Genomic DNA, 26,605 nt, shown 5'->3' with positions numbered 1-26,605 from the left:
TACTTCCGTTCTCAGGCTGTGATCCGTTTCCGGGGTTTCCGGTGAGCTCAGCTGAGGCCGGTCCGGGTTTTGGGTCTCTCCCCTCGGAGGTGACCCGGTGTGGAGGCTCGGAAGTCTCCGTGTTGGTGTCTGTGAGTTTGTTCCGCGGGATGAGCGGCAGGCTGTATCGGAGGCTCCTGCGGCTCGGCTGCCCTGCGAGCTCCGCGGGCGGCTGGAGCCGGCTCTCCGGGGCCGGTCTCAACGGGACCGGGCCACCGGGGGCCGGGCGCTCCGGGCTGTCGGGCGGAGGCCGCATGAACGTGTTCAGCAGGGAGATGAAGCAGAGGCAGAAGGACTGGGCCGCCCAGCTGCAGGACAGCCAGCAGTACGACTACCTGAGGCAGGAGGTGAGCCCGACCCACACACCTGTGTCTTTGTTTCTCCAACTTTATTTCAACAGAAACTTTAACAACAAACACAACACACGGAGAACACGCTGCTCAACTGTATTCCGAATCATAACACAGTGCAAGAGTACGTATAAGTAAACACACCGGACAGAAATACAGATTAAACGGGGAAAGCGACTCAGACACACTGAATAATTAAGGAAAGACATTAAAATATTACAAATATTCATGTTTTTAAAGCTTTCTTGTTGAGACAGGAACAAACTTTCTGTTTCTGTCCTGAGAGTGGACAGCTTACATTTACAGATGTGGAGTTTGATCGATGAGGGAAAAGCACGAGAGTCTTTCTCACTAAAGATGCTGCCAGAGATGAAACTAACGATATGTTTCCATAAAACCTGAGTAAAGGCAAATGTTTCTGTATCGCTCTTCTGTTTTTGAAGGAAGCTTTGACAGGATGGATGAGCTTAAATGAAATCTCCTTCACTTTGTTAGTAAGGAGGACAACATGAGTCCAGAAAGAAATGGGAGGAGGAACAGAGATAAAGAGACCTAATCTACAAGAGGAGAAACACATCTGACCTGATGGAGACTCTGTCAGGACAGGGCGGGGCTTGGACAGGTGTGGGGACACTGGGATGTTACACCTGGAAGGAAGAGCCAGTGTTATTGAAGAATACCATCATTAAACCAGTTTTCAAAGAAGGGCGATTTATTCTTGTAAAGATGTTACAGATGTTCCAAATATAACATCTTTGTGGAGAACAGTGATGTTTACAGATCCAAGAGTCTGCTGATGAAAGTTTGAGTCCAGCCACCCAAATGTGAAAACACGTGATGAGAGGAAGTCCAGATAGATGCTTTTTGAAAGCATCATTTAGGGAACTGAAATCTATCAAATTTAAGCCACCATTGTTAGAATTGTGGTCAGTTTTGTTTTTCCACAGAAAATGAAATAACAGTTTATCAACAGAGTTTCCTGTGTGCTCTGCACGCGTGTAGTTACGCATATGTAATTAGAGATGTCCTGACTGACGTGCACCACAAATGTCCTCGTCTTCCTCCTCTCCTCCTGCCTGCAGCTCCATCTTCATCCTCCACCCTCCCTCTGCACATGCTCAGACCAGGTCAGCCTCTCTGACCCTGAGCGGTCCCTCTTATGTCCATCTTCAGCTGGTCCTCACTCAGCCTCATCAAACATCTGGATCATAGAGAATGAGATCAGAATTTGCAGCTGGGTTTGACGCCACCATCAGTGATGACTTCACTGAATGAATCACACGTTGTTCCTGTTGTTTTGTCTAAAGGGGGGAAAATGATTTCATTATAACAACCAGACCCAGCCACACTGATCAGACGTCCTGTGCTGTTGGTTTGCAGGTCGGGAGTCGAGTGGCCGATCGGGTTTACGACATCGCACGGTGAGTTCGTGACGAGGCAGCTGGACCCACGTTTCACACACTTTAACCACAGAGAGACACGTCTGCTTCAAAAGTCATGGAAATCATCTGAGGAGGTCAAAGAGCAGGAAACGTTCACACAGCCAGATCACTCCAATGCAGTTTTGTTTCTATAGCAACGATCACAACAGCAGGTGCTTTATATTGTAAGGTAGCCCCTACAATAATACATGCAGAGAAAAACCCAACAATCATATGACCCCCTATGAGCAAGCACTTTGGCGACAGTGGGAAGGAAAAACTCCCTTTGAACAGGAAGAAACCTCCGACAGAACCAGGCTCAAGGAGGGGCGGGGCCATCTGCTGTGATTGGTTGGGGTGAGAGAAGGAAGACAGGATTAAAAAAAAGTCACCGTTTGTCTTCCTGTCTCCTCAGGACATTTCCTCTGGCGCTGGACATCGGCGGAGGAAGAAGTCACATCGCAGAGCATTTAAGCAAAGTACAGTGTGTGTGTGTGCGTGTGTGTGCGTGTGCGTGTATGCGTGCGTGTGTGTGCGTGTGTGTGTAACACCCATTGGTGATCTGAGGTCACCGCTGTGACCAAATCACATGTATTCAGCAGCTACAGACGGGTCGGATTTCCTGATCAGAGATGAACCGATGAGCACAGCTCAAGTTAAAGCTCTGCTGTTTCTGTTATGACGTCACACTGTTGCTCATGTTAAACACGGTAAACATAAAGTCACAAGCTCAGTGTGCAGAAAAGGCCTCAGACGAGTCTTTGTTACCTCGGTAACGAGCTGATGTCGTAGATCTCCTTATATGGTCATCTCCACAAACTGTCTGTAGTTCACCAAAACAATCAAATAGAAAACTTGAAATAATTTTGTGAGGTTGGGAAACCAAAATAAATAAAGTTATAGAGGAACTCTTATTTATAGTTTTGGATTTGTGCGATCACAGACTGTCTGAGGAGGTTTTAGGTGAACATGAGACTCAGAGTCAGCAGCTTTGACAGCTGCAGAGACAACACCACAGCAATAAAAACACTGAGATAAAAGTGAACATATAACAGCTCCGGTACAGACGCACAGCTTTCAGCTCTGGGTGCTGCCCCTCTGTAGGCTTCCCAGAGTCGGTCAATCAGCACAAAGTGGAGACAGGAGCTAAAACATTTCAGACAGAATCAGAAAAAGATGGATTATTCTGAGCTGTGAATCATGCAAAGCTGCTGTCAGAGTCAAAGAATAAAACCAGAGAGCGGGAGATGAGCAGAACGTTAAACATGAGCTCAGATGTTTGTTGTTGAAGTTTCACTGCTGTTATGATGAGCTCTGTGCTGACGATGTGTCCCGCAGGAGGTGGTGGAGCGTTTCTGCCTGACAGACGTTTCCCAGCAGTCTCTGGTGGGTCCTTAGACTCGTACTCAGATATCAAAGATGGGGGCAGGAGTTTGAAGCAGACTGCTGTAATTTCATATGTGAATGTTGTTTTCTGATCAGAGACGGAGGAGGCCGAGCGAGATCCCGACTCATTGCGTCCTGGCTGATGAGGAGTTTCTGCCGTTCAAAGAAAACACCTTCGACCTGGTAGTGAGCAGCTTGGCGTGAGTACCAGAGCTCGTTTCACTGCAGCTCGTTTCAGTGCAGCTCGTTACACTGCAGCTTGTTTCACAGCAGCTCGTTTCACTGCAGCTCGTTTCACAGCAGCTCGTTTCAGTGCAGCTCGTTTCAGTGCAGCTCGTTTCACAGCAGCTCATTTCACTGCAGCTCGTTTCAGTGCAGCTCGTTTCACTGCAGCTCGTTTCACAGCAGCTCGTTTCAGTGCAGCTCGTTTCAGTGCAGCTCGTTTCACTGCAGCTCGTTTCACAGCAGCTCGTTTCAGTGCAGCTCGTTTCACTGCAGCTCGTTTCACTGCAGCTCGTTTCAGTGCAGCTCGTTTCACAGTAGCTCGTTTCAGTGCAGCTCGTTTCAGTGCAGCTCGTTTCAGTGCAGCTCGTTTCACTGCAGCTCGTTTCACAGAAAAGGTTTGAGTGACCGACTGTTTGCTGCAGTACCAACTTCAGCCACGAGATGGCGTCTGAGCTTTTTTAATGGTTTCCTACAGTAGTGTTTTATGTCAGGTTCATGTTTTCTTGTTTTTTGTGTCTTTTTTATAATTTGTGTGTCTTTGTGGTTGTTTTCAGTTTGAACCTCGTTCTAACATCTTACCTGCTCATTCTGAGTCTCTGTGCCTGTTTCACTTCCTTTCACAGCTTTTTAATAACTTCCTAAATAAAATTCAAATTCAAATTTCATTTGTCACGTACACAGTCATACACAGTACGATATGCAGTGAAATGCTTACACAACTGCTCGTGACCTAAAGAAAAAAAGACTATGAATAAGATAGGAAATAAATATCAAAATTAAAAAGGGTAAATTTAACTAGGAAGGAATAAAATAAAATATAAAAATTAAAGTTGAAAATAAAATAACTACAACAAAATACACAATATAGAAATATATAAGATGTATGAAGAAATATAAATATATATACACAATAACAGCAGCTGTACAAGTGTTAAATGGAAATGAAGAATATAATGACCAGTGTTGTGCAATCCACATTATGTCTTGTGCAGTGCAAATATGCTTAAAGTGATTTAAGTGATGAAGTGAAAACAATGTCCAGAATGTCCAGTGTGTGTGTAAGAACTGTATGTGTGGGTCAGTACTGTGTGGTGTGTGCTCCTCCTCAGTCTCTCTGTGTTGGTCTTCAGGGAGCGTCATGCTCGGAGATGACGAGCACATTTCCGGCGTTGGCGGTATCTTCCTGTCTGCAGCCTGTTTATGTTTCTTTTACACTGTTTAATGTAAATGAAGTCAAATATATTAATCATGTGATTTGTGCTGATTATCTCAGTCACAGTTTGAAAAGATTAAATTCATCATATATTTTTAAATGGTTGCTAATAGAACTGAAGGACATCGTGAATAAATAATAACCGATAATCATGTCATTAGATTTTTATGTCCAGAAATGCAACGAGTGATTTTAAGGTTAAAAAAATCAAATGTATGAAATAAAGTGGGTCTAGACTGAGAGGACCAGGGTTTGTTATGAACAACATGTGTGCTCATTAAAACTGCAGCTGAGCTTCATGCTTTTCAGTCTGCACTGGATCAACGACCTGCCCGGAGCTCTCAGACAGGTGAGACGAACCTGCTGCGATACCATGACTGACTGCAGCTCGCCCGTTAACGTTTCGCTGTGCGCCGTCCTCTCAGATTCACCAGGTGCTGAAGCCGGACGGGGTGTTCATCGGAGCGATGGTGGGTGGCGAGACGCTCTACGAGCTGCGCTGTTCCCTGCAGCTGGCCGAGACGGAGCGGGAGGGCGGGTTCTCGCCCCACATCTCCCCCTACACCGCCGTCACCGACCTGGGAAACCTGCTGGGCCAAGCTGGCTTCAACATGCTCACTGTGGTGAGTCAGCGTGGCTGCATTTGTTAAACACGCAGAATGTTTAACATCAGCTCACGGTGACCTCTGACCCTTCCGCCTCTTTGTTCCAGGACATCGATGACATTCAGGTTCATTATCCAGGAATCATGGAAGTCATGACGGATTTACAAGGTACGAGCTGGGAACCATTCGTTTGAATCATGTGGTTCCTGCAACATTCAAACATGGCTCTACAGTCGCCCTCTTCACGTGGAAGCAAAGGAAAGCGAACGAGGCTCTGCACCTGATGAGCGCAGAGCCAGAAATGACGACTTCAATCTGATCACAGCGACTCTCAAGAGTCGTTGGCACAGAGCTTTAGGTGACCGAGTCCCAGGACGGCGGCTCGTGGAGGTCCCTGAGTGAACGTGCTGCTTTTATTCCTCCTTTCATTTGCCTGCAAACAGGCTTCAAACCGAGTTGCAGAGGCTCCGCCTGAATAAGAGAGCATTTCAGGATTCGCTGTTTAAGCTAAAACAGTTTGATGACCTCACTGCGGTTTGATCGCTGAACCGGTTTCGGATCTGAAGTCATTCGTGAGGCTGTTAGTTTGAACAAACTTTCGATTAAAGTTTAAAAGTGCAGTGTTCGTGATGTGCTGTGTGCAGGGATGGGTGAGAGCAACTGTGCGTGGAACAGGAAGTCGCTGCTGCACAGAGACACCATCTTAGCAGCAGCAGCGATTTACAAAGGTGAGTCTGAGCCGCTGTCTGATTGGTGCTAAATGACATGTGATACACTGATGAGTATTAGTAGCGTCAGATGTGTGGACTGGCCGATTTTGTTCGTACCGCCCGGTGCACGCGAGGGAATCGGTCTACAGCAACAGCTCGGTGCAGTCACTCCATGTTCACCTCGTCTGAGCAGGAAGCCAGAAAAGGTGCACGTGTACAAACCGGAGGGATGAGGAGACGCGGTCGGGCTGAAAGGAGGAACAGAGGATGAAGAACACCTGATCACCCTTTAACCCAGGGGTCCAACTCCAGGCCTCGAGGGCCGGAGTCCTGCAGGTTTAGACGTGTCCTTGATCCAACACAGCTGATTTAAACGGATAAATGACCTCCTCAACATGTCCTGAAGTTCTCCAGAGGCCTGGGAATGAACTAATTATGTGATTCAGGTGTGTAGACCCAGGGTGAGATCTGAAACCTGCAGGACGCCGGCCCTCGAGGCCTGGAGTCCGACACCTCTGCTTTAGACCCTAACCTGACGCTAGGTGAGGGTTTGAAGGGATAAAGCACTTCTGAGCGTGAGCACAGGCAGCGGTGTAGGTAACAGCTCAGAGGTGGAGGCATGGCCTCAGTTTGAATGAGGTTGACATTGTTCTCACGAGCACGTGCGTGAGAAGGTTCTGGGTTTGAATCTGCGTCTCTGCTAGCAAACAAACTGTTATTCGTAATTAACGATAGTTGAACAAACACTGAAGCCAGTCAGAGCCGACGCCGTGTTTCTGACACTTCTGCTTCTGCTGTTTGCTCATCAGTGACGCGTCAGGCTGACGCTTTAGTCACAGCGCGGCGGTTCATGTGTCACTGTGTTTTTCTCATGTGCCTGAAATGTTTCAGAGATGTACGGCAGTGAGGACGGCTCCATCCCCGCCACCTTTGAGATCCTCTACATGATTGGCTGGAAGCCTCACGAGTCTCAGGTGAGAACACCTGATGCTCCGTGCGCTTCAGTCTGTTTCTGCTGCGTTCACGGTGGAGCGATCTCCATCTTTAGGACGTGAGCGTGGCAGAATAACAAACAGCTTCTGCTTTTAGAAAAACCTGATTTTAGATCCATGACTTCAGCATTTTTCCTCTTTCAGGCCAAACCGGCGAAGCGAGGCTCGGCCACCGCGTCGTTTGGAGATTTATCAAAGACCGGCCGACCGAGCGGCACGGACCAACCGTAGAGCCTCGGAGCCGACTGTAGACGCCATATTTAATGAAAATAAAATGTTTTAGAGGCAAGAAACATGAACTCTGATGTACAGAAGACAAATATGATGTTGTAAGAGTTTGTCTTTGACAGGAAGTTGTCTTTTAGAAATCTAAAAATAAAAGCTGACACATCTGTTCACGTGGCTGAAACTTGAGAGAAACCAAACGGTTCAAGTGGGATCGAAACACTCGAAGTCACGTTCACTCAAATATCAGACACAAAGCAGCAGCTCGGCGCATGCAGACGTGGTGAAGGCGAGCTGCTGAAGTCCAAACTGAGCATCCGAATGATGAAGAAAGGTGGTTAGTGACTGAACGTGGCACTGGTATCACTCCTGTCAGTGAGAGCAGGAAGCTGAGGCTCACACTCACAGACCTGGCCAGCAGATGGAGAAAGAGTTTGAGTTTTGGTCTGAAACTTTTGATCAGGGCTGTATCTGCAAATCAAAAACCTCAAGACCAGAGAGATCAGGCTGATCCCAAAACGGCGTTCATGAGGGTCGCTGCAGGGTGGAGCGCGCCAGGGCGAGTCCCGCCTACCTGCTGTTTAACTGGTCCCATTTGAAATAACTTAAGATGATAAAAAATATGTAAATGAGGAACTTTAATACCTGCATATGGGTTTGGCACATAACTAGAGAAGACTTTTTAAAATAGTGTTTTAAAAACATTATTTTTGTTCAAAAATCACTCTGTGTGATGTCAGCAAATTAGGAACGAGTGTTTGCAGCCGCGCCATAAGTAGCCACCCATCACTCAGAAGTTCCTCTTTCATAGAAACGCTGCTGCCGCCGCTCAGACGTCTGCAGAGATGCTGCTCTGCCTGCTCCTGTGTGTCCACGTCTGTCACAGCGCTGCAGGTAAGAACGCCTCCGTCAGCATGTTCTCACGATTACAGCTGCAACAACGTAACACTGTTTCCTCTGGTTATCTAAGGAAGATAAAGGCTGTTATGTTATGTGACGATTATATGAAGCAGAACAAAAGGACAGAAACTGGAGTCGGTGTTAAGAGAATGAATATGAAAGTATAGGCGCTGCTTCTGGAGCCGTTTGATCCACGTGCAGGTTTCACTTTATTTGCCGTTCGTGTGTCTCCTCTTTGTGGGGCTCGCTGTGTTTCTAACCATGAGTCCGTCTGACTGAGAAACTGAGCCTAAACACACACACATAACCACGCTTACAGCCCTGCCCTGAACCCTCGCCCGCCTCCTGCGACTCAAACGAGACCAAAACTTCCAAAATAAACTTCATGTTTTATTCACACAGACCATAAACTCATCAGGGAGGTGTTGACTAAGCTCGAGCCGGGGGCAGCAGATCGCCCCCGGCTGGCAGTACTAAGAATGCAGGTTTAAAAGGCTTCAGCATCCAGGCTGTAACATCTGATGAAGTGGTTCTAATTTTAAAAAGAAAAGAAACATAACTCCAGCAGGGCAGGAGTCTGAGGAGAGGAGCCAGTGGAGTCAGTCCTGTGGGGCTCCGCCCATGGCCCAACTGTAGGTGGCTGGGAGATAGCAGCTAGATACAGCTGGGCAGTGGAACCAAGTTCCTGCAGTCGCCCTGGGCACGAGGCGGGGGCTGGTGTTCCTGTATCCCCTCAGTCCATGAGAGAGTTGCTTCCCTGCAGCTCTGGGTCAGGGTCCTGACTGCTACATGCCAAATGCAGTTCAGATTACCTACGTGGAGTCACCTGGTGGGGTGGGACTCCATCGTTCGGCTGGGAGACTTCAACGCTCAGGTGGGCCTTGACATAGTTGGGAGGGGCCTGTGTTCTGTTTCTGGACTTACATGCAAATCACAGTTTGTCCATAATGACCATAACGATGTCCACAGGCACTGGGAGGCCGGGGACACCTCCACTCCTGGAGGAGCTGCAGCTCACGGTGGTTTTAACCCCAGAACCATAACGACATCACAAAGAGGCCAGCTTACACCTGCTGACTGACTGTGGATCACTTCACTGGCACAATTCACATAAACTTATTAAAGCAAACTAATCACATCTCATTTCTTATTATATGAGATAAATTCAGGTTGTAGGTTTTACTGTGAGCTCTGTGCTGAAAGGGCGCCAGAGGACGTCTGCCAGTGGTCCTTTAACACACCTGATATATGCGTGACATGCACGACTGCAGCCGTCACAGCAGAGTCACGGAGACTGAACTAAACGAGAAATCAAACAAGCATTCAGAATTTTTATTATCAGGTCAACAAGTCCAGAAAACTCAAGTCTGTCGCCTTCAGGAGCAAAATGAATAAAATGCAAATATTTAAAGTAAAGACATTTATTTTGAACCACATCGCAGAGCCGTCCATCAGGTTCGTACGCAGCTCTGAAGGCTGCTTCCTCTCAGAGAGCAGTTTGTTGGTTCCTCAGGCTCCTGAATCTCTTTATCTGAAATAAAGCATAACATGAAACAACAGACTAAAGATAGACAAAGGGGAAATGTCCTTTAAATGTTTAAAAGATGAAAATAACTGGAGGGAAGGAAGGCCGGTCAGCGTGGCGTGAGTCAGGAAGCATCCGATACGGATTCAGACATGTGACATCATCATTTCTGCTTTTTCCTTGGCAGGAATCCCCACAGTCAGCACACGGCAGCACACGGACGCTGTGCTCACCTGTCCTCATGCTCAGGGAGATGTAACCTGGAGCCGAGCTATAAGAGGCACCCGGGTGACTCTTCTCACCGTCAGTAACGGTCACGTGAAAAGCAGTTCGGAGCGCTTCGGTTCCCGTAACAACAACGAGCTGCTTATCAGGAATGTGGTAGAGTCTGATACTTCGATGTATCTGTGCAATGAGAGGAAGACAGCCTATCTGAATGTGACCACAGACCCCAGCGTGGTGGATCAAACAGTCACCGGGAGAAAGGACGACCCTGACCGGAAGGTGACGGCTGCAGGTGCTGACACAGCGCCCCCCTCAGACTTGTGGAAAGTTCCTGTTGGCGTGCTGGCAGGAGCTGCACTGGTGCTGTTGTCCATGTTGACTCTGAGACTGTGGAAAGCCGAGAAAGCAGCGAGGGACACGAGGGCGGTGCTGAGCGAGGTGGTTTACGAGGAGATCGGACACGCCGACGTGGAGCCCGGCCCAGCCCCTGAGTCCAAGGTGGAAACCCCGTACTGCTGCTCCGACGTCGGCAACCAGTCAAACACCTCCACAGCACCGACTGCTCCTCTGTACAGCAACCAGTGCAGGCCCCAACCTGAAGGACACGCCTCCGACACCTGCGTGTATCACCTTACCCAGAATCCTCTGCAGATAGAAAGCAGCTGCCAGAGCTCCTCCTGACTTCTTTAAACCAGTTATCATGGGTGAGGGGCGGGTCTGACTGAGACTCCTCCCCCGTGTCCTGCTCCTCCCTTACTATCGAAGGACCATCACCTCCAAAAATTAACTTTCATTTAGTCAGACCTGAAGGCAGTGACTGAGACCATGAACCAATCAGGAAGCAGTTTACCGAGATCAGCGTGTTCCTCAGCAACTTCTATCCAATCAGAACACAGGAGCCCCTCCCACATGCCCTGGAGAGACCATTTCCATCTTTTAGATACAGTCGAATTATTTTCACGTTGCTGAATCAGTTTACGTACAAAACGTCTTAAAATATGACGAACAGGCTGGAGCAGCAGATGCAGATCTTTAATATTATGTGTAAATTTATAAAAGTGATCTGTGAATAAATGATGTCAGTTTATTTCAGAATCACTGCTCTTTGGAAAGCAAAATAATAATAATAATAATAATAATAATAATAATAATAATAAACTAAACCAGCAAGAAATATTCATGCTTTAAAAGCTTGCAAGTTTTTTCTGCTTACAAATGATTCAAATAAAAATTTGTTCTCAAATTTTCTCTCAGAGGCCTAATGACCAAAAAGCATCAGTTTAAGACGTTAAATATAATTTATAAGAGAAAACTGTACAAGGCACAAAACACACACACACACACACACACACGTGGGTTATTCATGTCTTGTGGGGGCATCTAATTGACACAAAGGTCTCCCTAACCATCTACAATGAATGCCTAACCCAAACCCTCACGCTAAAACCACATTTTTAGTCTCAAAATTGGGGCTGTTGGTCCCCACGAGTATAGTAAACCTCGAATTTTTGGTCCCCACGAAGATGTTAATACCCGTACACACACACACACACACGCACACACACACACGTGATACGGTCCTGCGTTGCCATGACAGCGTCTTTTGTTGATAGTGGAGCTGAGGCTCAGATAGCTAACAGCTAACGTGTTTAACTCCAGCAGTTTTCTGTCAGTATAATTAAAGTTTCCGGATCCCTGTGAGTCTGCGCAGTGCGGCACGATGGTGAGTAAAGTTTTACTTTAACCGGTGTTTTTTTCAGTCATGTTGTTGTTAGCATGTTAGCTTAGCCCTAGCCTGTTATCCCGATGAGCGGAACGTCACGCGCCTCTTACCCTTCCGTCCTCAGCCGCCGAAGGCTAAAAGCAAGAAGAAGGGCGGGAACGTGAAGTCTTCCACGGTGGTGGACGGTCTGTCCACGGAGGACATGTCCAAGGATCAGGTCAGAGCTGCTAACGGTGCTAACGTTAGCCTCTCACAGTGTGTGGAGGTGTGAGGGGGCCATCAGGGGGTCCGCGGCCCGGCCCGGCCCCACAGTCCAACACGTAAAAGGCCCGATTATGATCGTAAAATAACAAGTACACTGTCCACTTCATTAGGTACACCTGTAACCTCAGCCTGAGAAAATAGATTTACCTGAAACACCACAATCAGATGAAGTTTGAGGCTCTGTGTATTTCCTGCAAACGGCAGTTTTAAGCGGTACGTTTCAGTGACCTGAGCGTGTCTGACCTCCAGCTGGAGGACCACATCATCCACCTCCGGGAGGAGCTGGACCGCGAGCAAGAGGAGAAGAGCTACTTCCAGCTGGAGAGAGACAAGATCCAGGCCTTCTGGGAGATCTCCAAGAGGAACCTGGACAAGACGAAGGCCGAGCTGAGGAACAGGAGCCGGGAGAGAGATGAGGCTGAGGAGCGCCACCGAGTCGAGATCGAAGTGAGCTGCGCACGCGATCCTGGAGGTTTATTGTACCCTAACCCTGACTTTATCTCAACTTAATCTTAGTCCTGACCCGTCCTTGGTCACTGTCCAGGTCTATAAGCAGAAGCTGAAGCACGTCCTGTCTGAGCAGCACAACGCCATCACTGAGCTGAAGATGGAGGCCGTCTCTGCGTCCTCGCTGGTCGAGAAGAAGCACGTGCAGTCTGAGATCGCGCTCCACAGAAACGTTCAGGGTCTGCAGGCGGAGCTCACAGAGAAGAAGTTCCACATCGAGAGCCACATCAAAGCGCTGCAGCTGGTGAGTCGCTGCCCGTAAATCGAGTCGACACTTGATTTTTACACCTGGACACCTCGGTGATGTCACTTCCTCCTTGACAGAAACATCAGACGGAGCTGATGGAGCTCACCAACCACTACGAGCACAGGATCAGAGGTAAGAACACCTGTGAGCTCGGCGCCGATCAGGTGACCTTTCAGCCCTGGGACACCGGCCTCCTTGTTTCCTTTCCCCCACGTGTACTAGTTCCTTCCTATTCTTTTCCCACTCCTTCCTCTCCGTTCATCTTCCTTCATAACCTCTGCTGCGGTTTCCCTCCCTGCGCAGACATCGAGGTGAAGTATCATAAGAAGATGCAGATGATGATCCAGGAGGAGAAGAAGAAGCGTCAGGTGGCGGTTGCCGAGCTCGACGAGAGGATGAAGAGTCGAGAGGCGGCTCTGATTGAGGAGCACGACCGAGCTCTGCGGAGAGTCGAGGAGCATTTCACGTCCACTCGGGAGAGACTGCTGACAGACCAGAGGACGCTCAAGGTGAGACCCGTGAGCCGGGACGGAGACTTCAAGGCTGTGACTCGGGAGGCGTGCGGTGGGTGGAGCACAGGGACACAGATTCAAGGTGTTTACACATAAAATAATATTTAGAAACTTTCATTTTCACAGACTTTGTGTTTGTTTGCAGTCCTCCAGCTTCAAAAGGTCAAAGGTAACACAGTTGGACATGAAATAGCATTTTTACACAAGATCTGATGGAGAGTTCAAAGAGTTCACGGCTGCCTGCAGGGTTAGGGTACCGAAGAAGAGCTTAGAGTTCTTCGAGAACGATCTGCTTCGTGCGACCTGTTGGGCCGCTCACATTTCAGCAGATCGGGCAGGAATGAGGATCTCGTTTCTGAGATGTTTGACCAGAACATCTTCACAGATCTGAAACTTCTGTCCAAGCTGTCTCATTGTGACTCACTTCCTGCTGTGGATACGAGTTACACAGCAGATCTTTTTAGAGCAAGTTCTTTATGAGGTAAAATATCTTCTACGTGTTTGCTGCAGAAACTGAAATTAAAGGAAACTTGCTGTTAAATTCTGGATCCTACATTTCCCAGAATGCTTTTTGTTTGGGGCTCACTGCTCGATAAAGCTGAGACCTGCCAGCGGTGTGGCCGTCTGTCTTCACGCTGCGTTTCCTGTGTTTGGTAGGAGGAGCTCACGGAGGCGCAGAAGCAGCAGGCTCGGGTGTCCCGAGAGTTCTCCAAGGCTCAGGAGGAGAACAGAAGCCTGAAGGAGGCTCTGCCGGAGGCCCAGCGGGATCTGGCTGAGCTGCGCCGCCGGCTGGAGGAGCACAACCGCTGCAAGGCTGAGATGCTGGTGCGTTGCTAAAAGCTCCACCTCCACCATGGCGTTGATAGGCCCCGCCCCTGCTCCTGAGGCTGCTAGCATTACTAGAATGGTGAAGCAGAGCATTTTTCCTGTTAATAACTTTATAGATTGCGGCTCATTGGGAGAAAGCACCATCAGGTCACATGGTCGCCGGGAAGCTCGCCCTTATCAGAGCAGAACCTGGATAACAAAACATTTCTGCTCATGGCTGATGTCATTCAGAGGGAGACCCGCGACATCAATTCTGTCTTTAATGGAGATCATGTGACCACAGCTTCCAGTCACAGCTCAGAATAATCCTTCTTTATCTCATCCTCTGAAACAAGCTGCTTTAGCTCCTCCCACTTTCAACTGACATTTAATATGGACGACCGGCATCAGTCTATTACAATAATAATAACTATTATTATTATTATGAACATAAATGAGATCAATATTAAACTAAGCCAGTGCAGAAAACAGATTCATGACCAAACAGGTGACTCAGGAACATGAAAGCTGAGCGGGAGCTTCACGCACCTGGAGGCTTCTCCTCATAAATCATCGGTTGTTTGGATCAGCAATCTCGTTTAAATATGTCACACTGCAGACAAACGATGTTTGAGAGGGGAAATGAAGTTTATAGGATTCACAGAAAGTGTGCAACAGTTAATCTAAATTAGGCAGGTGCAGAAATTTGGGCACCAGAAAAATGACATCAGTATTTAGTAGATCCGACCTTTGCAGCATTAACAGCCTCTAAAGGCTTCCTGTAGCTTCCAGTGAGAGTCTGGATTCTGGTTGAAGGTATTCTGGACCGTTCGTTGACTGGAATCCATGCGTCCCTCAACTTTAATGAGACTCCCAGTACCGGCACTGGGCCCATGGCCCCACAGCATGATGGGACCGCCACCAAATTGTACTGTGGGTAGTGTTTCTCTTGGCCTGCTGTGTTCTGTTTCCACCATGCACGCCGCCTCCTGTTATGTCCAGAGAGCTCAGTTTTAGTTTCATGAGTCGCAGCAGTTTATTCCAAATTGCAGCTGGCTTTCCAGTCGTGCTGTAAGCATACCTCAGGCTTCTTCTGCATTACTCTCTCATACAGCATCTCTTTGTGCACAGTGACACCATCTGCAGCCAGAAGGTATCCTTCCCCTAAACCATGATGTTGAACAGTCTTTGTTTCCAGTTGTTTGAGGCTCCCATGTTGCCACTGAGAAGATGCAAAGAGGAGAAAAACTAACCTGTTCCTGTTCTGTTGGATTCACCTGCATGTAGGTCAAGTGTGACTGAGCTCACCAAACAAATTCCCTGTTCCAATAAAATGGTAAATGGCCTGTATTTGTATAGCGCCTTACTAGTCCCTAAGGACCCCAAAGCGCTTTACACATCCAGTCACACACACACATTCACACAATCAATAAAACGACAAAGGTGCCTAAATTTCTGCACCTACCTAACTTAGAGTAACTGTTGCTCACTTTGTGTAAACTTTATTTCACCTCTCAAACATCATCACGTTCGTCTGCTGTGTGACAGATTTAAATGAAATTGCTGCTCCAAGCAACAGATGATGTATGAAGAAAGATCATGAAAATGATCAGAGTGCCCGAACCTTTGCACACCACTGTAAGTAACTGATGATGTCATCGCTGACAGGAGAGCCGGGCTCAGATGAAGGTCGTGGAGAGGGAGCTGAGAGATCTGACACTGGAGCACGATCTGCTGCTGCAGGCCTCTGAGAAGGTAACCCGCCCCCATCATCTCCTCTCCTGCCTCCATCCATGATGTTGACGGTTGTGACCATGTCGGCGTCCCGCAGGTGCAGCAGGAGCGCGACGAGCTGCTGAAGAAGCAGAGGGACGCCATCATGGACGTGCAGCAGAGGAGCGAGCTGAAGGCGGTGATGTTGGAGAGGAAGCTGGCAGCGCTCACCGAAACCTTGGAGAAGAAGGAGGCTCAGCTGTGCGCCGCGCTCTCGGCCTCCAGCGCCGATCCGACGGCAGCAGGCAGCGCCGCCAGCAGGCTGGAGGTAAAGATGGCGCTCGCACGTTTACAGGAAGCCAATCGTTAACACGAAGACGTGCAGATAAACGTCTCCACATCCAATTAGATCCGAGCGCTCACATGTCTGACCTTTGTAGGCCATCGTGGAGCAGAAGCACAACACCATCGCGGCCTTAAAGGAGGACCTGGCTCAGCAGCGTAAGGTGGGCGGTGGTGGGCGGGGCACAGCTCACCTGTCAGCAGCTCAGGTGGTGACTGACCGAGCGTTTCTGTGCAGGGGTACGACGAGCAGAGGGAGGGGCTGAAGACTTGAACCTGCGCAGCAGATCCTGGAGGGACCGGCCGCCACGAACTTCCAGCAGCTCGGATTTGAAAAGAAGTTAAACTCTTTCAAAATAAAACGCATTTCCTCCTGAAGATGTGACTGAATCGTTCCACGAAGCTTCTCCAATAATGTGGAAAGAAAACTTTATCCTTTTGACTGAATATTTCTGCTGTTATTGTTTACAGACCTGCTGCTGCTGATCTACCAAAACAAACAAAATAAAACTTCTTTTGGTTGGATTTTGAATTTTTATTGGTCTGCACTGAAAGGTTTGGTTCTTTTCCCTTAAAGACAAACAGCAGGGATTCACTCCGACATGAGGGCGGAGCAGGAGGGCGGAGCAGGAGGGCGGAGCACGATCGCTGCACGCTTAGCATGAAAGTGATGAATGTGCAGCTGTGAAACACGAGACCGGCAACAAAGAAAAGAGAAACAACAGGATCCACATGTCAGCTTTTATTTAAATACATGGTCAATATAGAAAAGTCAGTTATTAGAAACGCTGCCGTCACTGTTTCTGCTTCACTGAGCATCAAACCTGGAGCTCCGCCTTCTTAATTGGTCTGTTACTACGGTAACCTCACAGCAGCTAAAAACACCCCAACATCACAAACACGTCCAGAGGCTACAGCTGCCTGTGTCACCATCCACCTGTCAGTCAGAGGCCACGCCCCTAATCATGAAAACTTTTAATACAATTTAAACGTCCTCGGCTGTTATGGAGGAGGAAACGGTCCAGAGAGCAACCAGTTTGTGCATCAGGCTGTGAAACTGTGTGATTCACTTCTTATTTTAAGCCCAGAAGTTGAAGTTTTAAAGTTTTTCCCAGTGATTCTGTAAAAGGAGTTTTTTTTTTATTTATTTTTTGCTGTGGAGCTGAAGGTTTTCACTCTTCTCGTTAATCGTGGTCACAGTTTCTGATGATGAACTCAGTGTGCACCAAGCTCAGGCTGCTTGAAACAGTTTTTTCTGGATAATGTCACTGAGAGCTGGCTTGAAGTGGGTGGAGCTAAAGCAGACAGAGGCTGAACTGAGATAAAGGATTTGAGAAGCTTTGGGGCTTCGACTCGGAGTTCGATTTGTCTGAGAGCAGCACTCACAGCCCAAACCGTGATCTAGGTAACGTTCTGGGCGTCTCTCGTCATTCTTCCGACTCAATGAGTTAAACTGCAGGAATGTCTTAAAGACATAAAGACCTGGATGGCCGCTAACTTTCTGCTTCTTAATTCAGATCAAACTGAGGTTATTGTACTCGGCCCTGAAAAGCTTAGAAATATGGTATCTAACCAGATTCTTACTCTGGATGGCATTACCTTGGCCTCCAGTAACACTGTGAGGAACCTTGGAGTCATTTTTGACCAGGACATGTCCTTCAACGCACATATTAAACAAATATGTAAGACTGCGTTCTTCCATTTGCGCAACATCTCTAAAATTAGAAATATCCTGTCTCAGAGTGACGCTGAAGAACTAGTTCATGCATTTATTACTTCCAGGCTGGACGACTGTAATTCATTATTATCAGGATGTCCTAAAAACTCCCTGAAAAGCCTTCAGCTAATCCAAAATGCTGCAGCAAGAGTCCTGACAGGGACTAGAAAGAGAGAGCAGATTTCTCCTGTTTTGGCTTCCTGTTAAATCCAGAATTCAAAATCCTGCTCCTCACATACAAGGTCTTAAATAATCAGGCCCCATCTTATCTTAATGACCTTGTAGTACCATATCACCCTATTAGAGCACTTCGCTCTCGCTCTGCAGGCCTACTTGTTGTTCCTCGAGTATTTAAAAGTAGAATGGGAGGCAGAGCCTTCAGTTTTCAGGCCCCTCTTCTGTGGAACCAGCTTCCAGTTTGGATTCAGGAGACAGACACTATCTCTACTTTCAAGATTAGGCTTCAAACTTTCCTTTTTGCTAAAGCATATAGTTAGGGCTGGACCAGGTGACCCTGAATCCTCCCTCAGGCTACGTTCACTCTGCAGGTCTTGATGCTCAATTCCGATTTTTTGATCAAATAAGATTTTTTTTGTCTGCTCGTTCACACTACAAATAAAATGGGACAGCAAACGCGCTCTAGTGTGAACGCTCAAAGCGGCCGCATGCGCAAAAGAAGACGTCACACACAACGCGCTCTGTTTAGACCCAGAGCAACAGTATTGTTTGACTGATGGCCCTTAATATAAAGACTTCGGACTTTACGTTTCCCAATTTTTGCTTTAAGTTATTTTGTTATTTACATATTAATGTAAATAACCTAATAATGATCCTTATTGCTGTTTTAGAGGAGCGGTGCTTCAAAGGATAGCTGCAGATTTCTGTCAGAATCTGCAGATTATACAGAACAAAGAAAATGCTCACGTTTCTCCAACGTTGTCTTCCCAACAGTTTCACGGGATGGACAGGAAGCGTTCACGATGTCTTCTCCGGCGCTGATAATTGGCGTCTTGTGTCAGTGACTAAAACATCGGATATGTATCAGATTCAGGACCACATACGAAAGTGACCCAGGTCGGACCTAAAAATATCGGATTTGTGCCGTTCACACTGTCACACCATGATCGGATATGAGTCGCATAGGGTCAAAAAAGTCGGATTTGATGCGCTTTCGCCTGCAGTGTGAACGTAGCCTTAGTTATGCTGCAACAGGTGTAGGCTGCCGGGGGATTCCCATGATGCACTGGGTGTTTCTTCTTCACTCACTATGTGTTAACAGACCTCTCTGCATCCACAGCATGTCTTTATCCTGTCTTCCTTCTTTCACCCCAACCAATCACAGCAGATGGCCCCGCCCCTCCCTGAGCCTGGTTCTGCCGGAGGTTTCTTCCTGTTAAAAGGAAGTTTTTCCTTCCCACTGCCGCCAAAGTGCTGCTCATAGGGGGTCATATGATTGTTGGGTTTTTCTCTCTATGTGTTATTGTAGGGTCGACCTTACAGTATAAAGTGCTTTGAGGCGACTGTGTGATTTGGCGCTGTGTAAATAAAGCTGAATTGAATTATACATAATGTAGACGCCTCACAGTAACTGTCCAGGTTCAGTGTGGCTGCTGTTAACCGAGGTGTGATCGTTCACCTGTTGTGTCGTGACAGCGCGGCGCTCAGCGATACAGAGATCCACCTCCTGATGATCGCAGTGCAAACCCAGAGAAAGCGTCGCTGTGACAAACAGAGGAGCAGCTCTTCTGAAACGAGTGAAGGTTTAATGAAGAGATTCTAAAAACGCTCAGACCCACTGAGCGCGAGCAGCTAAGCGCGTTACATACAGACCACGGATCGTGCAGAGTCCCACCTGCCTCTGGACAAACACTCGTGCTGAGCAGCAACTGATTGGTCGAGTCTGACGACAGCAGGGAGCCGGAGAGGAAAAGCTGACCTGCACGTTTTCCCTGCTCCTGACCCGCTGAGGCGCCGGGAAAAAGGCACCGAGCAGTTCTGTTTATGTTTTGGTTTGTCAGAGGTTTCCGCCGCCCTCTGATGCGGCGCGGCGGTCAGCCGGTGCCGTGGCTACTGTACTCGAAGACGCCTTTCTTGAAGAACGAGGAGAAGTCGCAGACGTCTCGTTTGGACAGATGGAAAAGGCCGTCTTCGTCCGCTCGGAGGGGCGAGCTGGAGGACGACAGCATCACTCGGAACAAGTTCCTCAGATAACGCTGCAGTGAACCACAGAAGAAGAAAGTCGGCTGTGTTAGTGAGCCAAAACATTAAGAACACTCACAGGTTAAGTGCAGCTGGCTCTTATCAGACGTCCTCATCCTCCTCCTCACCATCATCAGTGCTCTTTGACTCCCTCTCCGTCCTCTGAGAATACCTGCCTACAGCCCACCCCCACACGGACCACAGCCAATCAGCTCAGACTCAAAAACTTTACGTTTGAAGTCTTCGAGTGAAAAATTCATAAAAAATAAAGCACACGCGTCCTGGTCACCTCTCGTTCAGATTACTGTAACGCTGTTCTCCCAGAAATCTCCTTAATCAGCCCCAAATGTTCCTCCACGTACCTCCAGGTGATTCCGCCGCTCGGCGACCATTCGCTCGTCCCGGTTTCCAAACAGCTTCTTTGGCGGGAAATCGAGAGCGGCGAGCTGAAACAGACAGAGTTCAGAGACGATCACCTGGCGCCAGAACACTGAGTATAAAGGTATAAGCTAGCCTCTTCATCAGGACGTCTCTGTGACGAATCTGTAAGGCTGAACCTGGACTGAGACCAGGTGAGTTCAGGTGACTGGAGCACCATTTGGTCTTTCAGGTGTGTTCCTGCTGCTGCACCAGTCCCTCACCACAAAGACTCAAACCAGCAACTTTCAGATGATCCTTTATTGATCTGTGTTTCAGTATTAAGTTACGAGCCAGATGCGTCATCAGTGTCCTGTGGGCTACGCTGTAGAGCTGAAGGTTTTCACTCTTCTCGTTAATCGTGGTCACAGTTTCTGATGATGTGTGCACTAAGCTCAGGCTGCTTGAAACACAGTGTTTTTCTACTCTGGGATCTGTCTGAGCGCAGCACTCACAGCCCAAACCGTGATCTAGGTAACGTTCTGGGCGTCTCTCGTCATTCTTCCGACTCAAACGCAGAAACGTATTTCTGCTGCTTTGATCTGTAAACGGTTCTAAAAGCTGATGACGTGTCTCACCTCTGGATATTTTAACTTCAGGCTCTTGTGCATTTCCCGGAAGCGGCTGTAGCGTCTGAACACCGTCCACGTCTCGTCCATCACAGTGATCTGACCAAAGAGAAGCACATGAACATCGAGATGATGGACACCAAATCTGAGCTCGTTGATCTACTCAGCCATTCTACAAGAATGACACATCTGGATACCAGTGAAGATGGACCACCAGTTTACTTGACTTATTGGTCACGAGTCTGTCAGAGGAACATTTCTACAGAAAGTAAACCTTCCAGTGTTCGTCTGAGAACCCCGTCACTTTAACATCTTTCAATGGCAGCTGCCTCTGACTGACAGGTGGATGGTGACACAGGCAGCTGTAGCTGCTAGCTTCACCTGAGCTGGACCTCTGCACGTGTTGTTGGGGTGTTTTTAGCTGCTGTGAGGTTACCAGCTGTGGGTCTGCTGGGAGACTAACTCCACTGACAACTGGGCGAAAGGTGGGAAACCCAACGGCAGGTCGTCAGTCCATCACAGGGCTCTGAAACTAGTTGCACATCCTGTTTATCTAAGAAACAAGCTAACGACGCCGATCGCACAGGAACAGGCTGATGATGCAAACAAAGTGCGTCCACCCTGCTTCACAGCCACGCGGCGAGCGGAGACCGCAGGAAGTCAATGCCATTTCGCCACTTTAAGTGAAGGCGAGCAACAGATCCAAGCAGGCGTGACCTGAGATAAGCTCTGCTCAACTTCGAGGTGAGCGATTGAAGCAACTACCAATGAGAGTGCAGGACACTGTAAATACGTTAGAGGGTTACCAAGGCAACCAGACCCTGGAACCTCTAAAAGCAAGGAGTGAATCGCTTCCAGCGTGGACGCAACTTTAGTGACGGCGGTGGCTCCCGTGTCGACTTTGGCCCGTGGCGATGGTGCTGTGCAGACTGCGATCAAACGACGGTTTCATATAAACAGCTGAGCTTTTAATCAGAAATGTAGTTATTAACAAACGCGCTACGAGCAACCGTTTACCCCCGTGCATCGTTGCTAACCGCAGTAATTCAAAGAACACGCACAGAGTGACGCGTGCAAGTCAAAGATGTAACTCAAATTCTTCTAAAGTTCAAATTTCAGAAAGAAACTAAAAGTAAGAAATGATAATTGTGGACTTTGGCAGCGTCTTCGGCGTCACTTTGTTCTTGTATTTGTTTTGGTAGCAGACAGAGACACATTATTTACTTCATACTGACACCAATGCACCACATCTGGACTTCAGACTTGTTGGTTTGAAGATGTGAGCCCTCCTGTGAATGTTAGAGACAAGGCAAAAACAAAGTGGATGTGCGACTGAGGCAAATGATATAAAGCGCCTTGAGTGCTCAGAGTAGGAAAGTGCTGATTAAGAACCCGTCAATTTAGCATTTAGTTTCTCATGGCCGTCGCCCAGGTTCCCCCTGTGAGCCCTGCCCCTAACGCCGATTCACCAGAACACACCTGCCCTGGTCTTTGAAAGTTGTTCTATGAACTCTTGACAATAAACGTTCTGACCTGCTTCATAAACACAGAGTGAGGGTTGCAGGTCGTCACAGCTTCAGGGTTTAAGCAGCCAAACCATGAACCTGACACTGTACATGTGTAACTAATAAAGTGCACAAGCAGCGCAGACGCAAGCATGAAATCTCAGTTTTAACATGCATTTAGATAGAATCTGTGATTGGACTCACCTTCACCTCAAACTCAAAGTGCTCGTCCTTCCCCTGCCCACGGAGAACGTAACGAGGAATGCTAAGTTTAACAGGCTCCTGGAGGCCGCCACAGCTCGTCCCGGGAGGACGAGACACCAAGTGCTGGACAGGAAGTCGTTGAAAAAGAGAAGGAAAAAAGAAACGGAGGGTAAAAGGCTGACTCGGAAAATTACAATCAGGAAATTGTTCATTTACAAACCCGTTATAGCCAAAAACCTCCAAACAAATCAGAAATCAAACCAAAACTTTATTACTCGGTCAGCATCCCAACATCAAGTCTCTGCAAAGAAATTACACATGAAGTAATATGAACATGGAAGCCACTCCTCTACAGTCTACATGGTGCATGTACACTGACCACAAACAAATCATTTGACGAATAAACATCTGTATCATCAAAAGTTAAAAAGTTTACAATTTTATTAAAAAACAAATAGAAAAATACTTCAAGATGACGCACCTTTTAAGGTCCAATTTATTAATTAGAATTTATGTAACATCTTAAAATAAATAAGGTGTCTGATTGTGGACAAACACGAGATAGGCACACTGTGTCCAGGTAATGCTGGGCTTCAGGTGCACAGGTGATTAATCAGAGTCTGAGCTTCTGAGGAGCAGCCAAAGCATAATTTCCAGGATTCACACGGGCCTCGATCAGAAGGAAGGTCAGCCGCGCCACGTCTGAACTGCACCTCTCTCTTCACGGCTTGCGATTTGGGCTTCATAAAAACAAAGTCTACCACCACGCAGGTGTCGGTCTTCTTCACGAGCAGGCACCTGATGTCAGAACGCTTGCGGAGTTTGACTCCTTGAAACTGTGGGTGGGTGGGGACCAGACTGGATCCCCGCGGCACTGGATGAAAGACGCCATCCTCTCGGAGAAGAGCTACGTGGGTGTCCGTCAGGAGGAACTGGGAGATGGTGTCCCGGTGCACACAGGTAGAGTTCTTGACTTTGACGCTGGTGTAGAGCAGGGGACGGACATTAGCAAGCGAAGGTTTGCCGGGACCATCCATGTTCCCGTGGATGATGTAGAGCAAGTCGGCGAGGACGCGCTTAAATCTGGAAGTGATGTGAAGCCCGCTGTCAAGGATGACGTCAGGAACTCTTGAAGTCCAATCCAGAGAGATTACCATTAGGTCGGCAGAGAGCAACGGCTGACGTTCAGTCTCTTCAGGGATCTTCTCAGGAAAGAGAGCATTCAGTAGAGCCCTGCAGAGGTCCTGAGTAAGCTCTTTGCTGTACGTGAAGATAGCTAGGACGGTGTCTTCGGTGCAGCCTGTTAGGCGGATGTGCTGCCCTGCCAGACTTATCTGGACTTCCCGGATTTCTTGGAGTTTAAAGCGGTGAAAAATAGTCAACATGTTTGTAGAATCCGTCCTCGCTGAGAGAATGATTAAGTCCGTCTCTGACAAAAGCAGACAGGCGGGTTTTGGGATGGGTTTCTGACAGTTAGCCGCTCTGAGCCAAAACAGACTCAAAACCTTGCCAAAATTCTCCCGAGGAGCCAGAGATTCCAACTTTTCCAGGATCCTCTGGGATGAAAATGTCTGTAGCTCAGACAAAACAGCCGGAAGCTCGACCAGCCTCTGATGAAACACTTCTGGACTGGTAACTCTCAAAGAGGACACGGATCCTTCAGGCCAACCAGAGATGTTCGGGATCGGCGGAGCTCCGCGATTCTGTGGGAGCCTCAGCACACAATCCTTCGACAGATCTACCGAAGTGCCTTTGTGCTCAGCTGCGATTGAAGGATTTGGCTCTTGGTGAAGCCGTGTTTGATGAATCAGCGGCAGCTCTTTGGATATCATGCTCACGTACTGAGGGAGGACAACCTTCATGTCGCCTGCTTGAACGTTTCGAATGATGTCCCGTGTGCCCTGAAGCTTTCTACCAGCATCTTTATACACCTCGGACAGTTTGTCAGCAAAGTAGCCGAAGACAAAGCTCTTATTGGCTGTCACTTTCTCTGCTTCTGCATCCAGTTCTGGTTTTGTTTGACCAACAAAGGATCCCATCATCTGCTGCTGACTTACTTGTAACCACTGAATCACTGAACTGATGTAACCACTGTTAAAGCTGCGTGACTTTGAGGAATGATCAGTGGGCGGTTTCGTCTCGCCTGCTCTCCCTGAATCACATGTTTGGGATTCAACCTTTTCCTCCGAGTTAGAAAACGAGCGTCCATCGTGAACCTCCTGCTTTTCACCACGATCATCGTCAACACAGCAGGTGGAATCACTTCCATCAGATCTGTTGCTGTGCTGGTCTGGGTGCACTTCTTGCTCAATTTTGTGTTCGGCGTTCAAACAGTTGAGGTCACAAGCTGCTCGGCCCACTTCTCCTTTGCTGAGGTCATTGATTTTAGGAACTTCCACTTTTTCAATGTCTGCAGACTTTTGCGTTTCTTCTCTTTGAATCTGTACGAGACCACGTTCTGGTTCCTCTGACATGTTTTTGTGGACATTAGGACAGACTGCCTCAAACTCCAGGGAATGCTGGAAGCTAGACCCTCTGGCTCTCTGTGTGCACAAGGGGGGGAGTGGAGTCCGTGACTAAAGTGGAGGCTCTAGGAATTATGCTGAAGTTCATAATCCACCCCACTGAGAATTACAGTTCCTCCAATCACCAGGTGCACAGGTGGGATGTAAGTGATTTAAATCAATAAGGTGAAGGTTTGTCATGCAAATTAAATTGACAAGTGCACGAAAACGTCTTTCTGAAAGGTTTGAAACTCAAACACAGGTAGAAAAGCATTTGCAAACAGTTCACTTCCAGGGGCAAAGGTCGTCAGCTCATCTCAGCTTTGACTAAAATCATCTGCAAATACTGTTTTACCCAAGTTTGCACAGTTTGAAAGGAAAGACGTTTGGATACTCTGATCATTTCTGCTTCCCATGCTTTGGTTGACCATCATAAAGCAGAGAGTGAGCTTTCCGTTCTCCCAAAAATACAAAAGATAAACCAGCTGCAGGGTTTCCCTATGATGTTTAAGCTGAAACTGGTTTAACTGGTACCAACTCCTACTCTAGGATTACATGCAAAACGCAGTCTTCTAAAAAAACGTTTAGCCAGCAAAGCTAGCTGACACAAAGCTAAAGCGGCCAGCAGGGGGCGACTCGTCTAGCTGGAATCTTCTCCTACACTTGTACGGTTTTATCGTCTCAGTTTCTGGTTTCAGGTCCTTTTGGATAAAACACGAGGTTCGTTTTAGACGCTGAGAATCAGTCAGGGCTGATTCAGGGCGGGTCTAAACTGTGACGGACAGCTGTGAACCTACGAGCTCGGTCATCACATCTGGTTTCAAAAGACCAAGATGGAAACAGCAAGAATGCTCCGTCTGAGGCTCAAAAATAAATACGTTCATTGATTCATTTAAAAAAAAAAAAAAAAAAAAAAACTAAGTGAGGTGGTCTACGTCCATCTTTTATATAGTGAGTATGAACAGAACTACAGGTGAGCATCTGAAGTGTCAAACTGTATTGACATGAAGCCTGCTTCGAGTTAAAGTGAAAGGATCATTCTTCCAGGGAACACCGACCTCTGAGGACACGCCCAGTTTTGGCGACACCGTGTGATCTTCTATATTTCACTAAGCCAAGCTGACGACGACAGGGGTTAAAAAAGATAAACACTAATCCCTCGAACCCTCGGCTGAACCTCTGGGTTAAACGCCGCCGCTGGAACATTCGGAGCTTCTCTGTTTGTCATCGAACATTTAAAGAGAAAGCCCATTCTCTGTCTCCTTTCAAATTAAAAGCATATTTATCACCTTAGGATAGTCTGATTAAATTAAGGGCATGCATGAGGCACATTTGGAACACGATGCAGAGATAAAGAACCGCGCCTTAATAACGCGGCAGGATTCGACCCTGGTCTTACCTGATACTTGAGCTTCCTCGGATTAATGTTCGGGAGCTTTTCATCCTCCTGAAAACAATAAAAATAAACTTCAGTGTCTCCAAACATAATGTGGACAAAGTAAAAAGCATCGTGTTCGTTCATAGTCATTATTTATGATGACAGGAAAAAGGGAGACCGA

At 47.7% G+C, this 26,605-nt stretch overlaps 4 protein-coding genes across 12 annotated transcripts in view; 3 read left to right on the top strand and 1 right to left on the bottom strand.

The window, feature by feature from the left end:
* Positions 1-98: 98 nt before the first annotated feature.
* ndufaf5 (NADH:ubiquinone oxidoreductase complex assembly factor 5) lies at positions 99-7,336 on the top strand. Its single transcript, XM_040033664.1, has 11 exons — positions 99-386; positions 1,770-1,810; positions 2,226-2,289; positions 3,149-3,196; positions 3,293-3,396; positions 4,944-4,983; positions 5,060-5,257; positions 5,347-5,407; positions 5,884-5,967; positions 6,841-6,923; positions 7,086-7,336. The coding sequence occupies exons 1-11, from the start codon at positions 150-152 to the stop codon at positions 7,170-7,172; spliced, it is 1,047 nt and encodes a 348-aa protein (XP_039889598.1). The 5' UTR covers positions 99-149; the 3' UTR covers positions 7,173-7,336.
* A 626-nt stretch (positions 7,337-7,962) lies between these two features.
* Positions 7,963-10,902, top strand: LOC120734694. Its single transcript, XM_040033666.1, has 2 exons — positions 7,963-8,060; positions 9,779-10,902. The coding sequence occupies exons 1-2, from the start codon at positions 8,012-8,014 to the stop codon at positions 10,495-10,497; spliced, it is 768 nt and encodes a 255-aa protein (XP_039889600.1). The 5' UTR covers positions 7,963-8,011; the 3' UTR covers positions 10,498-10,902.
* A 324-nt stretch (positions 10,903-11,226) lies between these two features.
* Positions 11,227-16,456, top strand: LOC120734687 (dynein regulatory complex subunit 4-like). 3 transcript variants are annotated; one of them, XM_040033653.1, is made up of 11 exons: positions 11,230-11,539; positions 11,664-11,756; positions 12,053-12,250; positions 12,348-12,554; positions 12,635-12,689; positions 12,861-13,066; positions 13,727-13,894; positions 15,545-15,631; positions 15,708-15,917; positions 16,030-16,095; positions 16,170-16,456. In XM_040033653.1, exons 1-11 carry the CDS (start codon positions 11,537-11,539, stop codon positions 16,203-16,205), a joined length of 1,329 nt encoding a protein of 442 aa, XP_039889587.1. In that variant the 5' UTR covers positions 11,230-11,536; the 3' UTR covers positions 16,206-16,456. The 3 variants fall into 3 exon arrangements, with proteins under 3 accessions (XP_039889588.1, XP_039889586.1, XP_039889587.1); XM_040033652.1 differs by having other exon boundaries at positions 11,229-11,539; positions 16,030-16,456; XM_040033654.1 differs by lacking the exon at positions 11,664-11,756 and having other exon boundaries at positions 11,227-11,539; positions 16,030-16,456.
* A 2,935-nt stretch (positions 16,457-19,391) lies between these two features.
* kif16ba (kinesin family member 16Ba) overlaps positions 19,392-26,605 on the bottom strand; it is a 20,112-nt gene continuing 12,898 nt past the window's right edge. For 4 of the 7 annotated variants that reach the window (XM_040033613.1, XM_040033615.1, XM_040033614.1 and 1 more), the window contains 2 exons: positions 26,446-26,493; positions 22,549-25,085 (listed from right to left, as the gene is read on the bottom strand). In XM_040033613.1, the coding sequence (XP_039889547.1) occupies positions 23,136-25,085; positions 26,446-26,493 (1,998 nt within the window). In that variant the 3' untranslated portion in view covers positions 22,549-23,135. Of the gene's footprint in view, positions 19,862-20,209; positions 20,294-20,842; positions 20,933-22,542; positions 25,086-26,445; positions 26,494-26,605 lie in introns of those variants that run through there. The other 3 variants (XM_040033617.1, XM_040033618.1, XM_040033619.1) reach the window with 1 other exon arrangement.

The sequence above is a fragment of the Simochromis diagramma genome, unplaced genomic scaffold, assembly GCF_900408965.1.
Source record: "Simochromis diagramma unplaced genomic scaffold, fSimDia1.1 OVJJ01000571.1, whole genome shotgun sequence".
NCBI classification, from domain to species: domain Eukaryota; kingdom Metazoa; phylum Chordata; class Actinopteri; order Cichliformes; family Cichlidae; genus Simochromis; species Simochromis diagramma.
Note: the sequence above shows the minus strand (reverse complement) of the source record. Positions and strands in the feature narration are given on the sequence as shown.